This window comes from Anthonomus grandis, chromosome 17 (genome assembly GCF_022605725.1).
Source record: "Anthonomus grandis grandis chromosome 17, icAntGran1.3, whole genome shotgun sequence".
NCBI lineage: Eukaryota > Metazoa > Arthropoda > Insecta > Coleoptera > Curculionidae > Anthonomus > Anthonomus grandis.
Genome location: NC_065562.1, coordinates 11,730,300 through 11,749,270, shown reverse-complemented (window position 1 = coordinate 11,749,270; position 18,971 = coordinate 11,730,300). Strand labels below are relative to the sequence as shown.

General features: G+C 31.3%; 1 protein-coding gene across 2 annotated transcripts in view; it reads right to left on the bottom strand.

Moving 5' to 3' along the window:
• Positions 1 to 8,667: 8,667 nt before the first annotated feature.
• Positions 8,668 to 18,971, bottom strand: part of LOC126746213 (UNC93-like protein) — an 88,887-nt gene continuing 78,583 nt past the window's right edge. Inside the window, exons 6-7 of one of the 2 annotated variants that reach the window (XM_050454367.1) lie at positions 10,288 to 10,555; positions 8,668 to 10,233 (exon numbers count right to left, since the gene is read on the bottom strand). In XM_050454367.1, coding sequence (XP_050310324.1) covers positions 9,959 to 10,233; positions 10,288 to 10,555 — 543 coding nt within the window. In that variant the 3' untranslated portion in view covers positions 8,668 to 9,958. The remainder of the gene's footprint in view (positions 10,234 to 10,287; positions 10,556 to 18,971) is intronic. The other variant, XM_050454368.1, reaches the window with a different exon arrangement.

Sequence of the window (18,971 nt, the reverse complement as noted above, 5' to 3'; positions counted from 1 at the left end):
CCTTCTTTATTTGAAGAAAAAGCCAGAGCAGCAGTTCTTTCTTTAATATTGAGCCTATTAAAACTCGTAGATTAAATAGTCAATTAAGGTTCTTAGTCATTATGATTTTGACTGATGGTAAAAATTACAACGGAAAATATAAAAATGTATTCGAAGAGATTTCGGCTTATACATTAATTACTTTGATTCATAATTCCCTTGTTAATCTTTAGCTTTTCTAATGAAATTATTATTTTATTTATTTTCTTAATTTTATTTGCCTTTAAGGCCCTACTTTAACCTAAAAACTGATAAACTTAAGTAACTCGATTATGTGATGATTGGTGCAGCATTGCTAACTTCAGGCGTGTTAACCAGCGCCATCTATGTAATCAAGAGACAAGCTTCAGTACAAATCCCCTAAGGCATTTTGCATTGAAGATTAATAAAAATTTTAAAATTGCATAAAAATTATAAATTACATTGTCATTGTAAGAATGATACTATTTATTTATATGGTTAACATTTTAGCAGAAAACAGGAAGTATTTAAATAAAAACCGTTGTATAACTTTTAATATAAGCTTTGTTAAATAAATATCAAATAGAAATTATTGAAAAAATAGTTTGTTACTTTATTTGCCTTGCACTATCTTTAAGAATGGTCTCCAAAGATCCACAGAACCATTACATTCAAGTCAGTGTTTAAGTATTTCTTTTTATACAATTATTTTCGAAATAATCTCGGTTTTGATTTTATAACCTTTCTTGTAGGTTTAAACCTTGAATTTTGTATGCCTCTCAGAAATATTAAAATTGTCACCTAAAAAAGTTAAGAATTATTCATTTTAGAAACACTAAATTAAAGTAAATTAAATTATGCAATAATAACTCTTTAACCCTTGCAAAATATAAAGACGTATTTGTATTGCTCATCCGTAACAAACTATTAGTTCCCGTATATCTCTTCCTATAAAACTTCCTGGAACTCTAAACAGTCTTCTCTGCATATCCGCCCTAAAGGTCTCTATTTTCTCCATTGTTGAGGCCAGATCAAAGCGGACATACAAAAAGGAGGCCACAGTAAGCAAAAAACAGGAAGTTTAAGCGGCCGCTCCGAAAGGCATTTAGCTTTTGATTCGAAAAGACGCGACATGGCTAAGCTTTTAGATGTGGGACAATACATGTGCGCTATCTATAATGGGCCAGACTTTTAATGGAAAATTTTATGGCTATATCGATATTTTTCTATAGGGCTTACTCCATTTCGTTACCATTGTGATTATAATAATATAACCTTTTTATTGATTTTTTGCCGTTGGTACCTCAGTGGCTCATCACTTATTGAATGGCGTTAAAGTTTTAATGAAGTCAAGGATTGTAGACTTGAAGATTAGGTGTAACTTAAATTATTCTTGAATCGCAATAGTTTTTCTAATAAGTAAATTATTAGCAATAAAATTGTAGTAAAATCTAATTTCTGAACTTTCATTTAAGTGTAACTAACAATAACTATTGTTTAGGCTTATATATACTAGAGTGTGTAGAGGTGTATGGCATCTGGTCTATTCAGAAGAGAGAAAACTCTTAACAAACCCTAATCTAAGAGAGTCTAACATATTTTGAGGGATCAGCTAGTGAGTTAATTTGGTTCCTAGTATGCGTCGCACTGATGAGAAAGCCGCGTAACTTCACTGACAGCAAATCGCTGTCAGGTTCTAGCTAAACATATTATTGTAAAAATCTAAAGTTTACCATGTTTAGATAACATTTACGTATTTGTTTTATTTGTATTAGATTTATAAGCTGTGTTGGTTGCCTGCTCTGTAAATCTTTTTAGTTAAGTAGTCCATTAAAATCTTTCGTCGCGTCCATGAGTGGCTTTCTATTCCTGAGTGTTTCTCAACGGTTATCCCGTAAATCAAAGTACTCAGCTGTCATGTTTCAATACATATCCTGCTAAAAATTATTTAAAGCAAAACATTTAAATCCAACTGGAAAATATTTGTTAGGCAAATCGCGTAACTCCCAGCCCCACTACTACTAAGGGGCCGCTATTTTGCGTGATTGTGTCCTTTCGATGTTGGTGAATCTGACAAATTTCAGTGGTGCCAATTGTAGGAAAACAAAACAAATAAAGTTTTTGAAAGGTTATGTTTACAAATACAAAATAGAAAGTTACATTTAGTTAAGAATTTAAGATAGTTGCGTTAGATCTATGATTTTTCTTGTACTTTCGTTAAAATTTATGAAGGAAAGTAATCCGCACCTAAAATGAGACAAAGTTTCAATTAACTTGGGATCGATTCATGCACTTAAATATTTGTTTTATTATTCTGATAATCTTGAATCTTATAAATCCTAATACCATGAAAATGATGATCTTCATTTAAATTTTTGCTTGTATTTATTTAACAAATAGGTTAAAAACATTTTTATTTTCTTTCTATTTTTACTATTACGACTTTTACTTTCCTTCTATGTACAGTTTTTTTACATTAATAGGTACAACTATCTATAAAAATCAAAATATAGATGATTTTATGAGAGTTTGTAATTAGCAAGGGTGTAGATATATAGTAACAATAAAAAACTTTATATATTATTCTATCATAAACACAGACAGACACATCACAATAATTCGGTCTTAAGAAACAGTGAATCAAATACGTTTAAATAAGGATGGTTATACATTATCCACGTATTAAATAAGGAGGAAGCTACATCGCCTGTTGCAGACGATATACCTAAGCGTCGTTTACAAATCGCCAAAAACTAGGCAATCCGCTATACTCACACGTCAAACTTTAGCGTTATCAACTTTATTACCGTTATTTAATATATTTTTTGTTGGCAACACTTAAAATTTTCAGAGAGACCAACATTAAAAGGACACAACCAGTATAAAAATGGTGGCCATCAGGTAGTGGTCATTTTTGGGGTCCAGGTATATTTTCGCCAAAGGGGAATTTCGGACGGCGTCCATCTTAAGGTGACTTGACATTAGGAAAATTTGACAGATTTGATATTAGTGACAATCTTGACAGTTTTGACGTTGACTTTTTTACATTTAAAATGTTTTTAGTTTTGGGAAGGCATTGGCGTTGCCTTGTGGGTCAAGAAAAGTTTTCTAAAATTAATGACTTTCTGTTCACCGTAATTTCTAGTTTCAAGTTTGATTTCTTGTAAAATTAGGGCATAAAAAATAAAATTGGGATGGAGCATGTTTTCTAGATATAGGATTCTTGGTCGAGACAACACGGGCTAAATAAATGGAAAAAACATTTAAGAATATTTAGATACCTGAAACTTATTATTTACTTAAAAGTTAACGGGTCGTTGTTTTCAAAATGTACTAATTTAATTTTGTTTCTCTTTATTACTCTCTTTTGTTTTTTTGTTTTTTGCTGTTTTTTTGAAACCAGCAGCAATGTCAGAATTGCTATTTCTTTGTCACAATCTAAAACTAGGACAGTACTATCCTGTCAATGTCCCTTGTATAAGAATATCTATGTTATTAATTGTCTTATGGACGTTTTTTTACATTTCTTATAAGACCCCATATTAAAGAAAGTATTGATGGAGGTATGTCAGTTCACTAAGGGATTGCAATGACTATAAAGTTTCTTCCAACCATTTTTTTGCCTCAAATTATAATTCTGATCCCCAAAAAAAATAATTCTTAATGACCAATTTGTTGATAATGAAATTCAAGTTGCAAGTTGACAGACTGTAGACACTAGTGGTATGTCCACTTCAACTAGCTAATCAGATAATGTCAAGTCAAATTTTTCAGCACCAATACTACCAGGAAGCTTTTGTTATCAATATTTTCACAAAGTTTATTGATAAATATTATTTTTTCTTAGAGAATATAAAAGGCATTTTTGCTAAGGCTGGTCTTTCAAAAGATAGCTTCACTCGTGACGAGCACATCAGGTAGAATGTCCATTTATACACCAGTGAGCAAGTTATTTAAATTGAGATTACTTTTGAAAAATGAAAGAGCAGATATCATTTCTTTAAAGTGTCTTTATATTAATAAAAGGTTTCAGTTTATAGCAGAGACTCTTAAGGAAGTAACTAAATAATTCATTAACTGTCAATTTCTAAATACAAATCGTCCACCTTCTAGTCGCGGGTGGTCAGTAAAAGACAAAGCTTTTTCCAATTACCATCTCTAAGAACTCATCAAGCTAAACTCATCAATGTACCTTTAAATTATGGACAAATCAAACCAATTTTGGAATACCTGAATTTTTAGGCAGAGTCTGTGAGTTTACTAGATCGTTGTTGTATGTTTGATGAAATATCTCTAAGTCATGAACTTTTTTATGAACAATCCAGTCAAGGAATATCAAGGTTAACAGACTTATGTTCTCTGAGTGAAAACCCTAACCGAGCAAATCATGCTCTTATATTCGTGATTCAAGGTCTTAGAAAAATATATAAAATACCATACCAATACCATACACTGACAAGCCAACTTTATATCCCTTTGTTGGTAATGGGCAATCTTTGATGTACCATATTTGCTTAAGAACCCCAGAGATGCATAAATTAAAAACAAAATTGATTTTATCAAAGGAAAATTTGCATAAATTGCTTAGCAAATGCAGCTCAATGGCAGCTAGCACTAAAATTTTTTTTTCATCAGTTGATTTAAAATCTGGAGCGATTCACACTGTTGAGTTTTGCCATTTGATGAATAATTTATTTGAGTTCCTTAATAGCTCACAGTTAATTAATAGTAATTACAAGCAATACGGCTGTGCATTATTGGTTGATTCACCTTATTGGGAGATATGGTCTGGCATGTTGCCAAAATTTAAAAAGTGGTATTTAATTGATAAAGAAGGAAGATCAGGTAATCGATTTAAATTATACAGGATTGGCAAATTACATAGGAGCAGTTATGCTTAAATATTATAATCTGGAAAATCTGAATCAACATCTCATTTAAAAACTTTTTGGTCAAATAAGGTAAGAGGGTATTATAAATTTCAATCTTAATAGTTTACAGTGTGTTACAATTATAAAAACATTAGTCATAATAAATTTTAGTTCTAGGTCAAAAAGTTTTAACTATGAAGATGTTTTTTTGCAAAACAATTGGTAATTTTGGGGAATTTTTACAGCAGTATTCTTCTGATGAACCGGTAAATAACTTAGACATTGATATAAATCAACAGTCAACATTTGAAGAATGACTTTTAATATAGATGACCTTTTGTCAGAAAATAACTATGCTACACCTTATTTGGCAGGGCATATCCTATAAGAATTAAATCTTAATAATTGCACAGTGTTATGAAAATTTGCATTCAGGTAATAACAGAATAGTTATTTGTCCAATTTAAAAAAGGTTAACATATTCTTTAAGTAAATTATTTTTTTTAATTGATGTAATACGCTACAAACAGCTATTAAAATTTTGCTAATTGTTGTAAAATACCACCAAAGTCGCTTAAGCATTTAAAATTTGGTATTCTCTTTTAGATTTAATATATATCTTATTTTAAAGCTTCTACTTCGTGAAATCGGCGAAATATTAAGTACATATACTAAATAGTTACAGATCATATAGAAAAGGTCTATACAGGGTGGCCATTTGAAAACGAAAGAGAGCCTATTTTGGGTCCCTCAGAACATTTGCGAAAAAATCCTCAGACCCGTCAATTTTTGATTCAAGGGAGAACGATTTTTTTGCTAGCTTCGCCCCCCTGAGGGCAAAGCCCTAGCGGGGGTGACAGGGGCCCCCAAAATTTTCAATAGAACCGGGGGTCGAGTGATACCTTATTTTGAAGGTATTTTTATGTGGATTATAACCCTAAAGTTTTAAATCGTTACTATTTGCCTACTCGATACAGGGGCTAATAAAAGTTACAAAAACATGTCAAAATTTTGTATGAAAAAAAATGCTTGAAAATTTAGCGGTTAAATAAATACAAAAAATTTTGTTCTCCTACATTGTGAACCGTACTTTCTGTTGTTTTTTTTTTAAACCCGTAGGTATCTATGCCAATTCTGCAAGCGAACTCTTGGTTATTGTTGAGACTGTTATTATAGCAACATTTTTAAGTTTAATAGTGGTTGTCAATTACTGCTGTCAGATTTAAAGTTAGTTAGTTACAACATTGAGTGTGATAATGGTTTATTTACTTGCTGAAAGAGTTGAAATAATTTCTCTTTTCTTTGCGAACAATGAAAATGCTAATAGAACTGCCCAGCTCTTTAACACACTACAACACCTTAATCGACAGGTCCATCGCAAGTACATTTTGGAATTGGTTCAAAAATTTAGGGAAACTGGGTCTGTGGCTAACAAAAAGCGCGAAATGGATAATCCAGTGGTGAATGAAGCTTCAGAAGTAGCTATTCTAGGCCATATTGTGCAAGATCCTACACTGAGCATAAGGAAGTTATCAACCGTGTCTGGTATTAATAAAAGCAGCATTCAGAAGATATTAAAAAAAAAAAAGTTTCATCCGTACAAAATACATCTCGTACAAGAACTAAACGAAGACGATTTTGATAGGCGAGTACAGTTTTGTGAAACTATATCTGAACAAGCCGTCAATGATCCACACTTTCTATTTAATGTATGTTTTTCTGACGAATGCTCCTTTTTTCTAAACGGTACTGTGAATCGTCACAACTATCGCTATTGGGCTGATTCAAATCCCAGAATATTTCGTGAGGTGCATACACAACATCCTGAAAAATTAAATGTTTGGGCTGGCATTTTTGGTAAACATATCGTAGGCCTCTTTTTTTTACCTGGCAATTTAACAGGAGAGATGTATCTGGAGTTATTAGAAAATACAATTCATCCAGCATTAATGGAGATACTAGAAAATAACAACGAGTACTTGGAAAATCGTCTAGTATTTCAGCAAAATGGGGCGCCACCCCACTATGCTGCAAGGGTTCGTCAATATTTGGACCAAGCGTTTCCAGGACAATGGATTGGAAGAAGAGGAGCTATTGAATGGCCTCCTTGTTCCCCGGACTTAAGCCCGTTTTTTTTTTATGGGGCCATTTAAAAACTGAAATATATATGCTAGTCAGCCAACATCGCTAGACCATTTGCGACAAAGAATAATTGATGAATGTCGTCAAATACCCCAGAAATTTTGCAAAATATACGGGAAAGGTTTAAACAAAACCTGTATTATTGTATGGAAGTTGAAGGCCAACATTTTGAACATTTACTTGATTGATTTTATCTTTAAGCCCTTTATTTAAAATTATACTTTTTAACATTTTTTAATAAAGAAATAGCTTTACTGAGAATAAATATTATCGATTTTAAAGGTTTAATGAATATTAATGCATAATTTAATTGGATGTGATTAATTACTCCTTCGAAATGTTTAGATTTTTTAATGGCATATGAAATTATGTGCTGAGATATATAAAAGGGTATAAACAATATTAATTTATTATACATTAAATGTATGATATGTGATATTTTTTTTAATAAAACAATGAGTTATAAGTGTTTTTATTTAGTTTATTTCATACTATGAATTATGAATACTACGAAAATATTTGTGTATAAAAAATACTAAAATTATAATTACAATACGTAACTTATATTTGTATAATTTAGAGATTATTCATAAAAAAATAATATTTCTGTAAATGAAAATCTGTAACTGTCATAAGTTCCTATGTTATTTTTTTTTAATTAGATTCGACTACAAATCATTTCGATTAAATATTGAAATAGACTGTTAAATTAGTGTTAGTTGACATAGTGCTTTCCATGATATTAGCATGGGAAGCACTACTGCTTTGATTTCATTAAACTATTCCAAAGCTTTCGATAATGTAAAATAGTAAATTTACAAAATATTTCTTATTAATATGACAGAATAATATATCCAAGTACACTTTGTAATTTGAGCCTTAAAATGGATGCAGATTTAAGATTAAGTTCTAATGTTAGTAAATCGAAGTTAACTTACTCAAATCCAAAATTGTATTGAGATGTGTATTTCATAATATAATTATTTTAAATATTCATTCATGTATATATCAAAATTTTGATATTCCATCTCCTTATCAGAGCTTAATTAATAGAGGGTTATTTTCATAAAGTGTATATAAATTTTATAATGAAATTTCTATTTCTCTTGTTCTTAGCAGCTACTTTTCTACAAGGTGAAAGTACGTTAATTATAACTTAATTTTTTTGGCCAAATTGTAATTATTTGACTTAGGATTGCATCTAGATACTTAAAGAAAAATAAATAAATAAAATAAAATTATTTGGGGGAATCTCTATTTTAAATATGCCTAAAATCTGATGCAAAACTAGTCCATTTTTAGTTCCACTTAGTCATGTTCTAGGAATATTTGAGTTTAAAGAAAATAATTTATTTAAAAGAGGTAATTTTTTAACCAAATATGTTATTAATTTTTAATCTTTTATTCCTCTTATAACGTTCTTAAGGGTTGAAGTAAAATATTCATACTTATTTACCACATCAATAATCTCTTTATGTAAATTCACCAATCTATCAGGTAAACGGTATTATATATTAAAAACACATCTTTTTTTAGCATAAAGTTTATTGAGTATCCAAAAAGTTTATATACATTCTCAGGACTATCAACTAATTACAATATATTATATAATAATAAAATTACAATGTTTTTTATTGGTACATTAATTGTCAGGTATAAAAATACAAAAATTCTACGTTAGTGTTAAAATGCACTAAAAAATCACAGCTTAGCAAGTTTTTATGGTTTAATATGTTTTTATATTTATGTAAAATATAAATTATATACAATATGCTACGGTTATTATTATGAGATAATTGTTATGCTTTTAGTCCTTGTTTAAAAAAAAACTTTTTTAAATCGAAAATAAAGGCATATTAATTAAGGAAACTACATATTAGGATTAAGAAGCAAATACACAACAGATTAATATATACATATAAATAATTTTTTTATATTGTGTATAAAGAAAATAGGTGTTTTTCAATATTATTTTCGCAAGTTCTAAATATGTATCTACTTTCTAAATACTATTTTTATTGACGTACATCTTCAAGCAATAAAATTATTTAAAGAAGTTTTACAGTAGCGTAGATATTGAAGTCTAGCCTTTGGCCCCTCCAATCTTTAGCACTAATAAATATTTTTCAAAATTGTACAAAAAAAAAGATAAACGCCATTAAATAATTAAATTAAAGTTTCACTAGATGGACTTATAACTACAATAAAAATACAATATTTATATACGTATTCTGATTTATAAAAGCTGCAACATTCTAAAACGAAAACTCGATAGATAGTTTGTAGTAAATTTCTTTCAATTTTACTTCAACGGTTTCAGAAAATATAAATCCACGTTGGAAAACACTTTCGAGAATTGCAACAACGACAAGCTTGTTAAAATGTATATTATATGTAGGTATATATAAAGGATAGTGTTTTTGTTAAAGACGAATATCGTATTTTAAATAAAATTTTATTTTATAAAAATGGATTGTCTAGTAAGCAAAGAATATAGTCTATTTAAAAAAAGTATCATATGTAGATTTAGGATATCTAGTACTTAACCTTAAAATGTTTAATATTCAGGTATTAATACTGGTAAAGCAGAAATATCTTACAAAAATACAAAAAAAATCAAATTTAAGATGACTGTCATATTATACAGGAATACTGTACACCAGGAAAAAAAGTTCATCCAGAAAATACGTTATAAATTTTTTAACGCCATATGCCCACACCATTTTTTTTTATAAATATTGACACGTAAGGCATTAAAGTATTTACGTATTTCCTCTCACCCTAATTTTATCGTCTTGTCCTCATTCCTTATTATGCTCTACAGGATGCTATTCTTAACTCACTTTATATTAATAGCTTAATTTAAATAAAATAAAATTAAGAGTCTCTGGTGAACTGGTTTCCTTTAGGGCACCCTGATTGTTTATATTCTACACAAATTTCAACTAATCAGCAACTTCTCCACATTTTTCACTACCCTTTACTAACTGAAATTGTCTCTTTTTAACAATTTCTGCATTTTTACTTTTCCACTCTATAACCTCTATACTGGTGTATCCTATAGCTCCAATGATCAACAATCCAAGAAGCAAATACAGCTTAACATCAATACAAAGATAGGGACTATAAGCGTATGTGATCACCGAACCTGTTGACTCCCAGAGCCTAAAGTTACTATAGGAGGCTTCTTCTTTACCGGGGAATAAAATGCCATAAAGAGCTAAAATAAATTTAAATTAAGTTTTTCTCTTTACAAATATAAAAGAATAGTTACAGTTAATTTGCACAAGCCAAATAGCATCGCAGAGCCCCCAAAGTCCAGCTAAAACGAAGAATGAAATTTTGTTATCTTCACTCGGTCTCCAGACTAGTAGAGTTACTATTAAAGCAACATGTAGTGAGAGGGCCAAGCAAATAACTGGAGTTCTTCCAGTTATTTTGATGATTCCTCCAATAAAGATGGCAGCCAGTCCATTGCAGACTCCAAAGCAAATCATCACGAATCCTATGTTGCTGATACCCCAACCGCAAGAGACAAAGGCCTAGGACAAAAGATAATATAGTAATTATTTTATTTTTTATCAAAATCTATTTAATAATAGAGAGTATATGTGGGGTATAAACGCAAAACGCGACATGTCCATTTTTCAACGAAAATGACCATCATGTGCACCCAGAAAGTGTATAAATTTCTCTATCTGCCACTAATATATTTGCCTGCAAACCACGACATTTACGCTTATAAACGCTCGTTAAAAATTTCGGTTAAACGCAAAATGCGACATCGCAACCTGCATTTGAGATTCAAAATGCGACGTTGTCCACACGACCAATCAGCGAGCAGCTTACTAACACCTGATAAATCGTATGTTTTGGTATAAACGTATTATTATTTTTTTCTTTACAAGCATGCAAGCACAAGGGTGAAATTTATTGATATTCTGTGCGTGTGTTTTCATAATTATTATAAATATAATGGCCGATAACAACAAGAAACTCTTGCCGGATACCCAAAATCGAGCTCGAAAAAGATATTTTTAACCACAAGAATGGAAAAGGGAAAAAGCTAAAGTAGCAAGGTAAGTTAAGACCAAGTATAAAAATAAATAAATAGTTAACTAAGAAACGTAATAAATGTTTACTATACGTTAAATGACTGTGATATTAATATTTTTCTCATAAATATTTGCCCTTTTAATAATATTTAAAAATGTTGCTAAAGTTTTTGTTTAATTCTTTGCCGAGTTTTTATTGTTTGAGAAATAATTAAAATTGCTTAAATTATTAATAATGTAATGCATATTTTCTACGACTATTCCAACCTATAGAAACAAATTCATAAAAAAAATCGAGCAATCGGCAAAGCTATTTCAAGTGCTTTCTGAGCTTATTTTTTTTTTTTGTTTCAGATATTCACCTAAATCTTTACCAGAATTTCCCAAATGTGGACATAGGGAAAGTAATGGACCATTTCTATGCTGGCATCTTACCATGAACGATATGAAGGAGTTTCATAGAAGTTTTTATTCAAGCAAGAAGAAAGCTGACCAAGATGCATTTCTTTTAAGTTATTGCTCAGGATCCACGCCTGCAAGAAAAAGAAGTAGAGGGCGTGCTGCTAGTAAGCCAAAAGCAGTGTCTTTAACCTATAAGGTAGGACAGCAAGACGGCAAAGCAGTTCAAGTATGTAGGGAGGCATTTCTGGGTATCTTAGAAGTGAAAAAGGAGAGAATATTGCGCCTGGTCAAAAAGTTTATAAACACAGGAACAGCACCAAAGGAGAATCGTGGCTGAGAGTTATGGGAAAAACGATGACAAAAAGTTTTGCATGAAGACATTCATTGAATCATTAAGGTGCACCGAAAGTCACTATTGCCGCTCTGATAGTCCACATCGTGTTTATTTGCCTTGTGACTTAAACATAAAAAAACTTTGGAATGTCTACAACGAACAAGCTGAGCCTGATCAAAAAGTGAAGCAGTGCTACTTTCGAAAATATTTTAATAGGAAATACAACGTTGGATTCGGAACACCTCAAACAGATCTTTGTTCAACCTGTCTTCAATATAAAGAAAAAATTAGGAGATGCACGGATCCTAAGGAAAAGTAGTCATTTATTACAAATCACAGAGTCCATACTCTTCAAGCCAAAAGCTTCTTTGCTTTTCTCAAACAAAACTCCGATGAAGTAGTAAATATTTCTTTTGACTGTCAAAAAAATTTACCTCTACCGAAATTACCCAATCAGCAGGCCTATTTTTCAATGGAAATTAACTTTTTTAAATTTGGAGTTATCATAGGAAGTTCAAAATCACCATTAACAAAAGAAAAGGTAAGGTGTTATACATGGACAGAAGTCGAAAGACCCAGGAGCTCCAATGAGATTGCATCTGCTATTCATCATACTCTAAGTACGTATGAGTTTAAAGCTACTAACAAAATCATTCGACTTTTCTGCGATGGTTGTGGGGGCAGAATAAGAATTCGATTTTTATCGGAATGCTTTGCAACTAGTTTAATTCCAGTGCGCCTCCGAACATTGAAGAGATACAAGTATTTTTCCCTGTAGTAGGTCATTCTTTTATGCCACCTGACAGAGTTTTCGGCAATATCGAAAAAGTAGTCCGAAGAACTGCGGAGATCCTAGAACCTTCTCATTACGTGAACATGATAAAAGATCGGGCAACAGTTTTTAAATGGGTGTAGATTTTCAGGTTTTCGACTGGAAAACTGAAATAAAAAAAACTTTAAAACCTACTACACAATGGCACTTCAAATTTAAACCAGCAAAAAAAAAAGTTCTAACCAAAAATAAATTAGGCACGGTTTTAGTCAGAGGCGAAGCATTATACAGGAGTGATTTAGGACAAGCAAAAGGTATTTGTAGAAAAGGGAAGCGAATTGAAGCAGTAAGGCCTAAAACACTCCAAGTTGGACTGAGAATAAAAGAAGATAAAATTAAAAGCATTTCAAACTTATTAAAGACTCACTACGGGGATGAATGGAAATCAAACGAAGCATTAGATTATTTTAAAAATATTTTCGACAGCAATGTAGAAAATAATTTTTAAAGGCAGGTTGATGCCGATGAAAATGAAATAATAAGTGACGAAGAAATTAATATCTAAAAATAAGTTTTTGTAAAAGTTTTTTTTATTCTAATAAAGTTTTTCTAAGTGACTTGGTTTTTTTTCCTAATAAAAAACGGGAGCTAATAATTTTAGTAAGTTGGGTTTATCATTGCTCTGCTCGATTGTTGTGTGCAAAATAAGACATGTCCAAGCCTTAGTTTCAGAATGCGACATGTCCAAAATATAGCTCTAAATTAGAAGAAGCCTAATGATTATGCATTCATCAAAATGGTAGGGTAGACATATTTAACAATTCAGTTTTAAACAATAATTAAAACTTATTTTAATAAAGCAATGAAAACCTCGAAAAAGTTTTTTTTTAGTTTTCTCAAATTGTAATCTAATGGACATGTCGCGTTTTGCATTTATACCCCACATATTAAAAAAATTTAAATTTTGAGTTTGTTCTTTAATAGCTTGACAATGCTTATTGATTTCTGATCCCAAAGAAGACTTCTGCTAGATTCAGTAAATTATTGAAACTCTTAAGGTTGTATCACCTGCAAAGAGTTTCATTATGAAATTTGGTACATTAACAAGTCGCAATTTATGAGAAGAATATTGGTTGAATCAAGTTGAACATCATTAAGTTAAATTAAGGTCAAATTTTTTAGGCAGAACTAATTATCTGATATATCTGAATAAGAAACCATACTAAGCAATTCTAATAAAAGTTGCTAGTTTCATTCATTATGAATGAAACATTCATATTTTTTAAATTATTTATAATAGGAGAACCTATTATTTATACAAACTAAATGATAATTTAAAGGATAAAGTCAATACCTTCAGATTTTAATAATAACACCAAAAAAATTAAAGCAAAAGAGGAAACAGTAGCTGAATTCACATCAGACTTTCTTATCTAATAGTGAAAAAATATGGTTTTGCACACGAGGTTTGGCGATGAGTGTTAAAAGAAAAGTGCTGGTATTTCTTTAATGGGACAAAGGTACGAAGAATCCCAAAGTTGAACAAGAATATGAAGAGTAACAAGAATGAAAATACGACTTTTTTTACCGGATAGCAATATGAATATTAGAATAAGGGTGGAAACCTAATAAACATTGATCTAGAGATACGCAGATTAGACACAGAGTCTTAGTAAAGTGAGGTGACCAAACAGAGGACAATGCAAGTATGATGTAGTGCTATCCTACTCAGGATATAACATCGCAAAACACAAGCATCATGTGGGCATTTAAAATATGCACCAGCCTATAAAATGAAAAAACTGTAGAAAAGTTCTAATTCGTATTTGGTTAAATTAATCAAAAACCTGAAAGAATTCAAGGTCAAAATAACCATCGGGGATTTTAACGACAATGTTACTAAAAGCAGAGTTGACAATATTATGGAAGATTTTGGTCTAGGAGATAGGAATGAAAGAGAAATATGTGTTCTTGGACTTCTCTTATATTGATATTTTGTCCTTTTATGATGGACTGGACGCTTTGTTTCGAATATACGGGGCGGAGAAGAATTTCAACTATCTATAAATTACAGTAGGTAAATTTCTAGGTAATAAATTTGGTAGATTTAAAATTATTAAGGTGGCCGAAATCAAAGTATAGCATACTACACTGGACCTACCAAGTAATACAAAATCTAACAATTTAGGACTTTTGAAAACTTATAGATTTACGTAATCGAAAAAACTTAAGTTTGTCAATCACCGCCAAAATTTTAGAAAAATTTAGACGTGTAGAACGATTTCCTAATAGAAAAACCTTCAAAAGCGATTTCTTCATTAACGATTGCGTAAAACAAGAGCATTAAAGCGAAATGGAGGATCAGTAAGGCGTAAGGACGGTAGAATTAAAAGAGAATGTGCTGGCCATGATAAAAGAAGATGCAGGTACCTCTATTCGAAAAATTGCAAATGCTTTAAATGTAAGTAACGGGACAATTTAGAAGACTGTTAGAGAATCTATATTATACCCATGCCACATACAACGCTTTCAGACACTTCTTCCTGCAGATTTTCTTCCATATTGACTACTGTCAATGGATTTTACACACATTGGTTCAAATCCCCTAACTACTGACTCTCATTCTTTTTATCGATGAAGTCATTTTCTCAAAAAATGCAATAAGGAGTTTTCACAATGACCATGTTTGGGCTGAAAAAATCCAGACAAGATGCTTGAAGATCGCTTTCAACTAGTATTTCTGTTAGAAAGACTTATCGGCGAGGTATACTGCAACTTTTTGGAATAAACGCTAACTTAGTCTCTGCAGGATGTACCATTGGCTACAAGAAATGTAATGTGAATTATGGACGATGATGCACTAGCGAATTTTATTATTTTATCTCGACAGTTTTTAACAGCATTATACGGAAATCGCTGGATTGGTTGAAGTGGACCGCAACTATAGCCTGCTCGATCCTCGGACTTAAGCCTCCTGGATTATTTCCTATGGGTACACCTAAGTCAATAATTTATACTACTGCAGTCGAAAATGTAGAAGGCTTGAGAAATTGGATAATTGCTGGTTATTGCTGGCAATCAGAAAGGATCCTGGTATTGTTAAAAGAGTTCAAAAGTCGACATAGATAAAATTGGATTCTTGCATCCGAACGGAGGTAGTCATTTTGAACAGTTCCTGGTAGATTACGATCATCATAATTGTTAGTATCAATAGTGTTTTTCGCGTCGTATCTTCAGAACAAAGCGTCCTTTAAAAAAATATAAAAGGACAAAATATCCTTAAAATAGACCAAAGAATAATCGCTTAAATTTTTACCGCATATTTAGTAAACACCCTATATATCTATTAACCCCCTCGACGACTTTCTAGCTGGACATCAGCTAGTGATAATGAAAATAATCTTATAAGGAATCAAATAGATTTCGATTTTATACTGATGGTTTAGAAATAGCAAAAAGACCGTAGACTACTTGCTATTAGCCAACGTAAAAATTAGATTACGGAAATTACAAAGATCGCTCATACCAAAGAAAGTGAACTTAGAAAATCTAAAAAAAGAACCATCCTGAATGCAGTTAAACGGATTAATTGCGAGGGATTTATCCGAGGCATCAGCTACAAATATTGCTACTGTCCGGAACAAGGTTGAAACAACAATGCAAGACGTGGGAATAAATCATGGGCAGAAAGGACCAAACAGCGAAAAACCATGGATGAATGAAGACATTATCAACCTTACTGAAGAAAGGCATAAGCACAAAAATACCAACAAAGACAACAAGAATTAGACGATAGAAACTTGACCAGTCTTACAGAATACCTAAATATAATATTTGAAGCGGGGATTATTCTAAGAAAGTTGCTTATATTCCGCTACATCAAAAAAATCTCAAATCATGTAACAAATATATAGTAGTCATACCTTGAAAATCCTCTTATAAATTATCCAATAGAAAATATACTACAAATAAGAAGAACTACTTGATGGAATGCAGTTTGGTTTCAGAAAAAGATTAGGAACTAAAGAGACTCTATTTGCCTTAAAAGTAATTCTGCAGTAGTATAGAGTACAATAAAAATGTATTCGACTGTTTCGTCGACTTTCAGAAGGCCTTTGATAACGTCGAACACGACAAACTTATCAAGAAGTTAGAGTATTATTTTGGATCAAAGCGGCATACGCATAATAAAGAGGTGATACTTTAACCAAACAAAAACTAAAAGTTTGTGCCTGCGAATTAAACTAAAGTTCACATAGTGTGTGTGGTTGATGCTACTGTATGGGGTGAAAACCTAGATCTTAAAAGCATAAGTCCTTAAAAAACTAGAATTATTCGATACGTTGATATAAATACTAAGGAACGCATTCAGGGTATCTGCACCGTAACGAACAAAGAAGTACTAAAGCGCCTTGGACATAAAACGACACTACCAAAGATTATTAATATTCTAAAAAAGCATACTTAGATCATATTGTGCGGAAAAACAAATTGAAAGTAGAAGGGAATAGGAAGAAAGAAAAAATCGTGGCTTTGTAATATAAGAGCATAGACAGTAGTGAATATTGAAGAACTATTCCATGTGGCATGAGACAGGGACGCATTCACAAAATGAGATCGCCAACCTTTAATTAGAAGACGGAATTAGAAGAAGAAGTAAAAATAGAGCTTTTTTAATTTGCTCCAAGCGCTGCAACTTTATAGTTGAGATATTGCATTTCAGTATTACTCTCATATTGAATAGTGAATTTCGTAGCAACAAAGTTACTACATCAATGTCAAAGGCAATCGATTTGCAAAACTGTCATATTTTATAAAAACATTTTTTTGCTGATAACCCGGCAAATTTTTTCTTAGGAAATTGAATTACAGAGCGTCTAATAACGAGAAATTTATATACCCCACTTAAAGTTACTGCTGTGAGGGACAACACAATATCCTGTACATCTCTATGTTTATAGAGAGAGGGAGATAGGAGAAATACTATAATTTTTTTTACTTGTAACTTAAACTTGTCAGTGCAAGTTAAGAAATTGATTTGTGCACCCATAATCCGGTTTATTACTAATTGCATATTCTTATACCAACTCTTACGTCATAGTTTTAATCCATATTTTAAAACTGATAAATTTTTGTTAAAAAATCGTATTTTTTTACCATATTCATTAATTAAGTCATTAATTAATTCACAAAAAAAACGAAATTCATTTGGTATTAAACCAAGTTTAATTATTAGTTCTAAAAAGGACTTTAGTGAAGCAGTCCATCAAATTTAGATTAATTGATTTTTGAAACTATTCTTGAAGAGTTGAGTAAATACTACAATTTTCTAGATCAGTGCCTTTATGCGACGGTTATAGTAGTAGGATTAATTTCCGTCAACTTTAACATAAATGTCTGATAATCTTCATTTCTAGCTTTATGACAGATCGTGCATGTGATTCCTGGATTGTGTGACATGCTTGTATATTTTTATTAATTTATTTGACAAGATTATTAACTTTTAGGTAACTGAAGTTAACTTATTATAAATAATGTACTAAATAAATACAAGAAGGCAAAAATCATGAATATTTACAAACATCTTTATAACCCAATAAAGCCAGCCATTGAGGATCAACTTAAATCTTGTTCTATCACCGAAACGCTCTTTAAAGACATATATTCCCTGAAGAACAAAGCAGTTTAACCCAAAAACTGTAAAACCAATATATCATTCGTATTGTTGAAAACCCTTTCAACTCGCTGTTTATGTCTAGCGATTTAACCAATGGAAAATGCGTGCCGCTGCGACATCTTAGAAATAAAATCCGATAATAAATGATTCTGTCACGACACACTAAAGAGGGCTCAAGGGCGACGAATTGGCCTGGCTCAAATGAAAATAAATCGGTACGTTGTTTCTATGACCGAGTTTGATGAGGCTCGTTTTATTACTGGAGTGGCCTTTTAGCGGAAGAAACTCGTCAGCCTATCCTATAAAAACCAGATTAAACTTAGAGTAGGTTGAAACTCCCTTGAGAAGAGTCAGCGGGCATATAACATAATAATATAATATTTTAAGATATTTTTTTGTGGTTTAAAGCTTTTAACATCTATTAAATGTGAAGTGGTTGATCCGGATCATAGAGTTACAATGTTTTAGAGCAGCGGATAATTATTTACCCTTTATCTTTATCAGGTGATTTGCCAAGAAATTGGTATGGTTTTAAAGCACGTGTATATCTAGAAAATAAATAAATTTCCTGGATGCGATAATATAAGAACTCAATGCCTAAAACAAATATCGACAGATATTTCACCGGTAGTAAATAAGTAGTTTGATACAGGGCGCTCTCCTGACTTAAAATTGGAATAATTTAACCCTTATATAAAAGTGCTAATAAAAAAAAGCA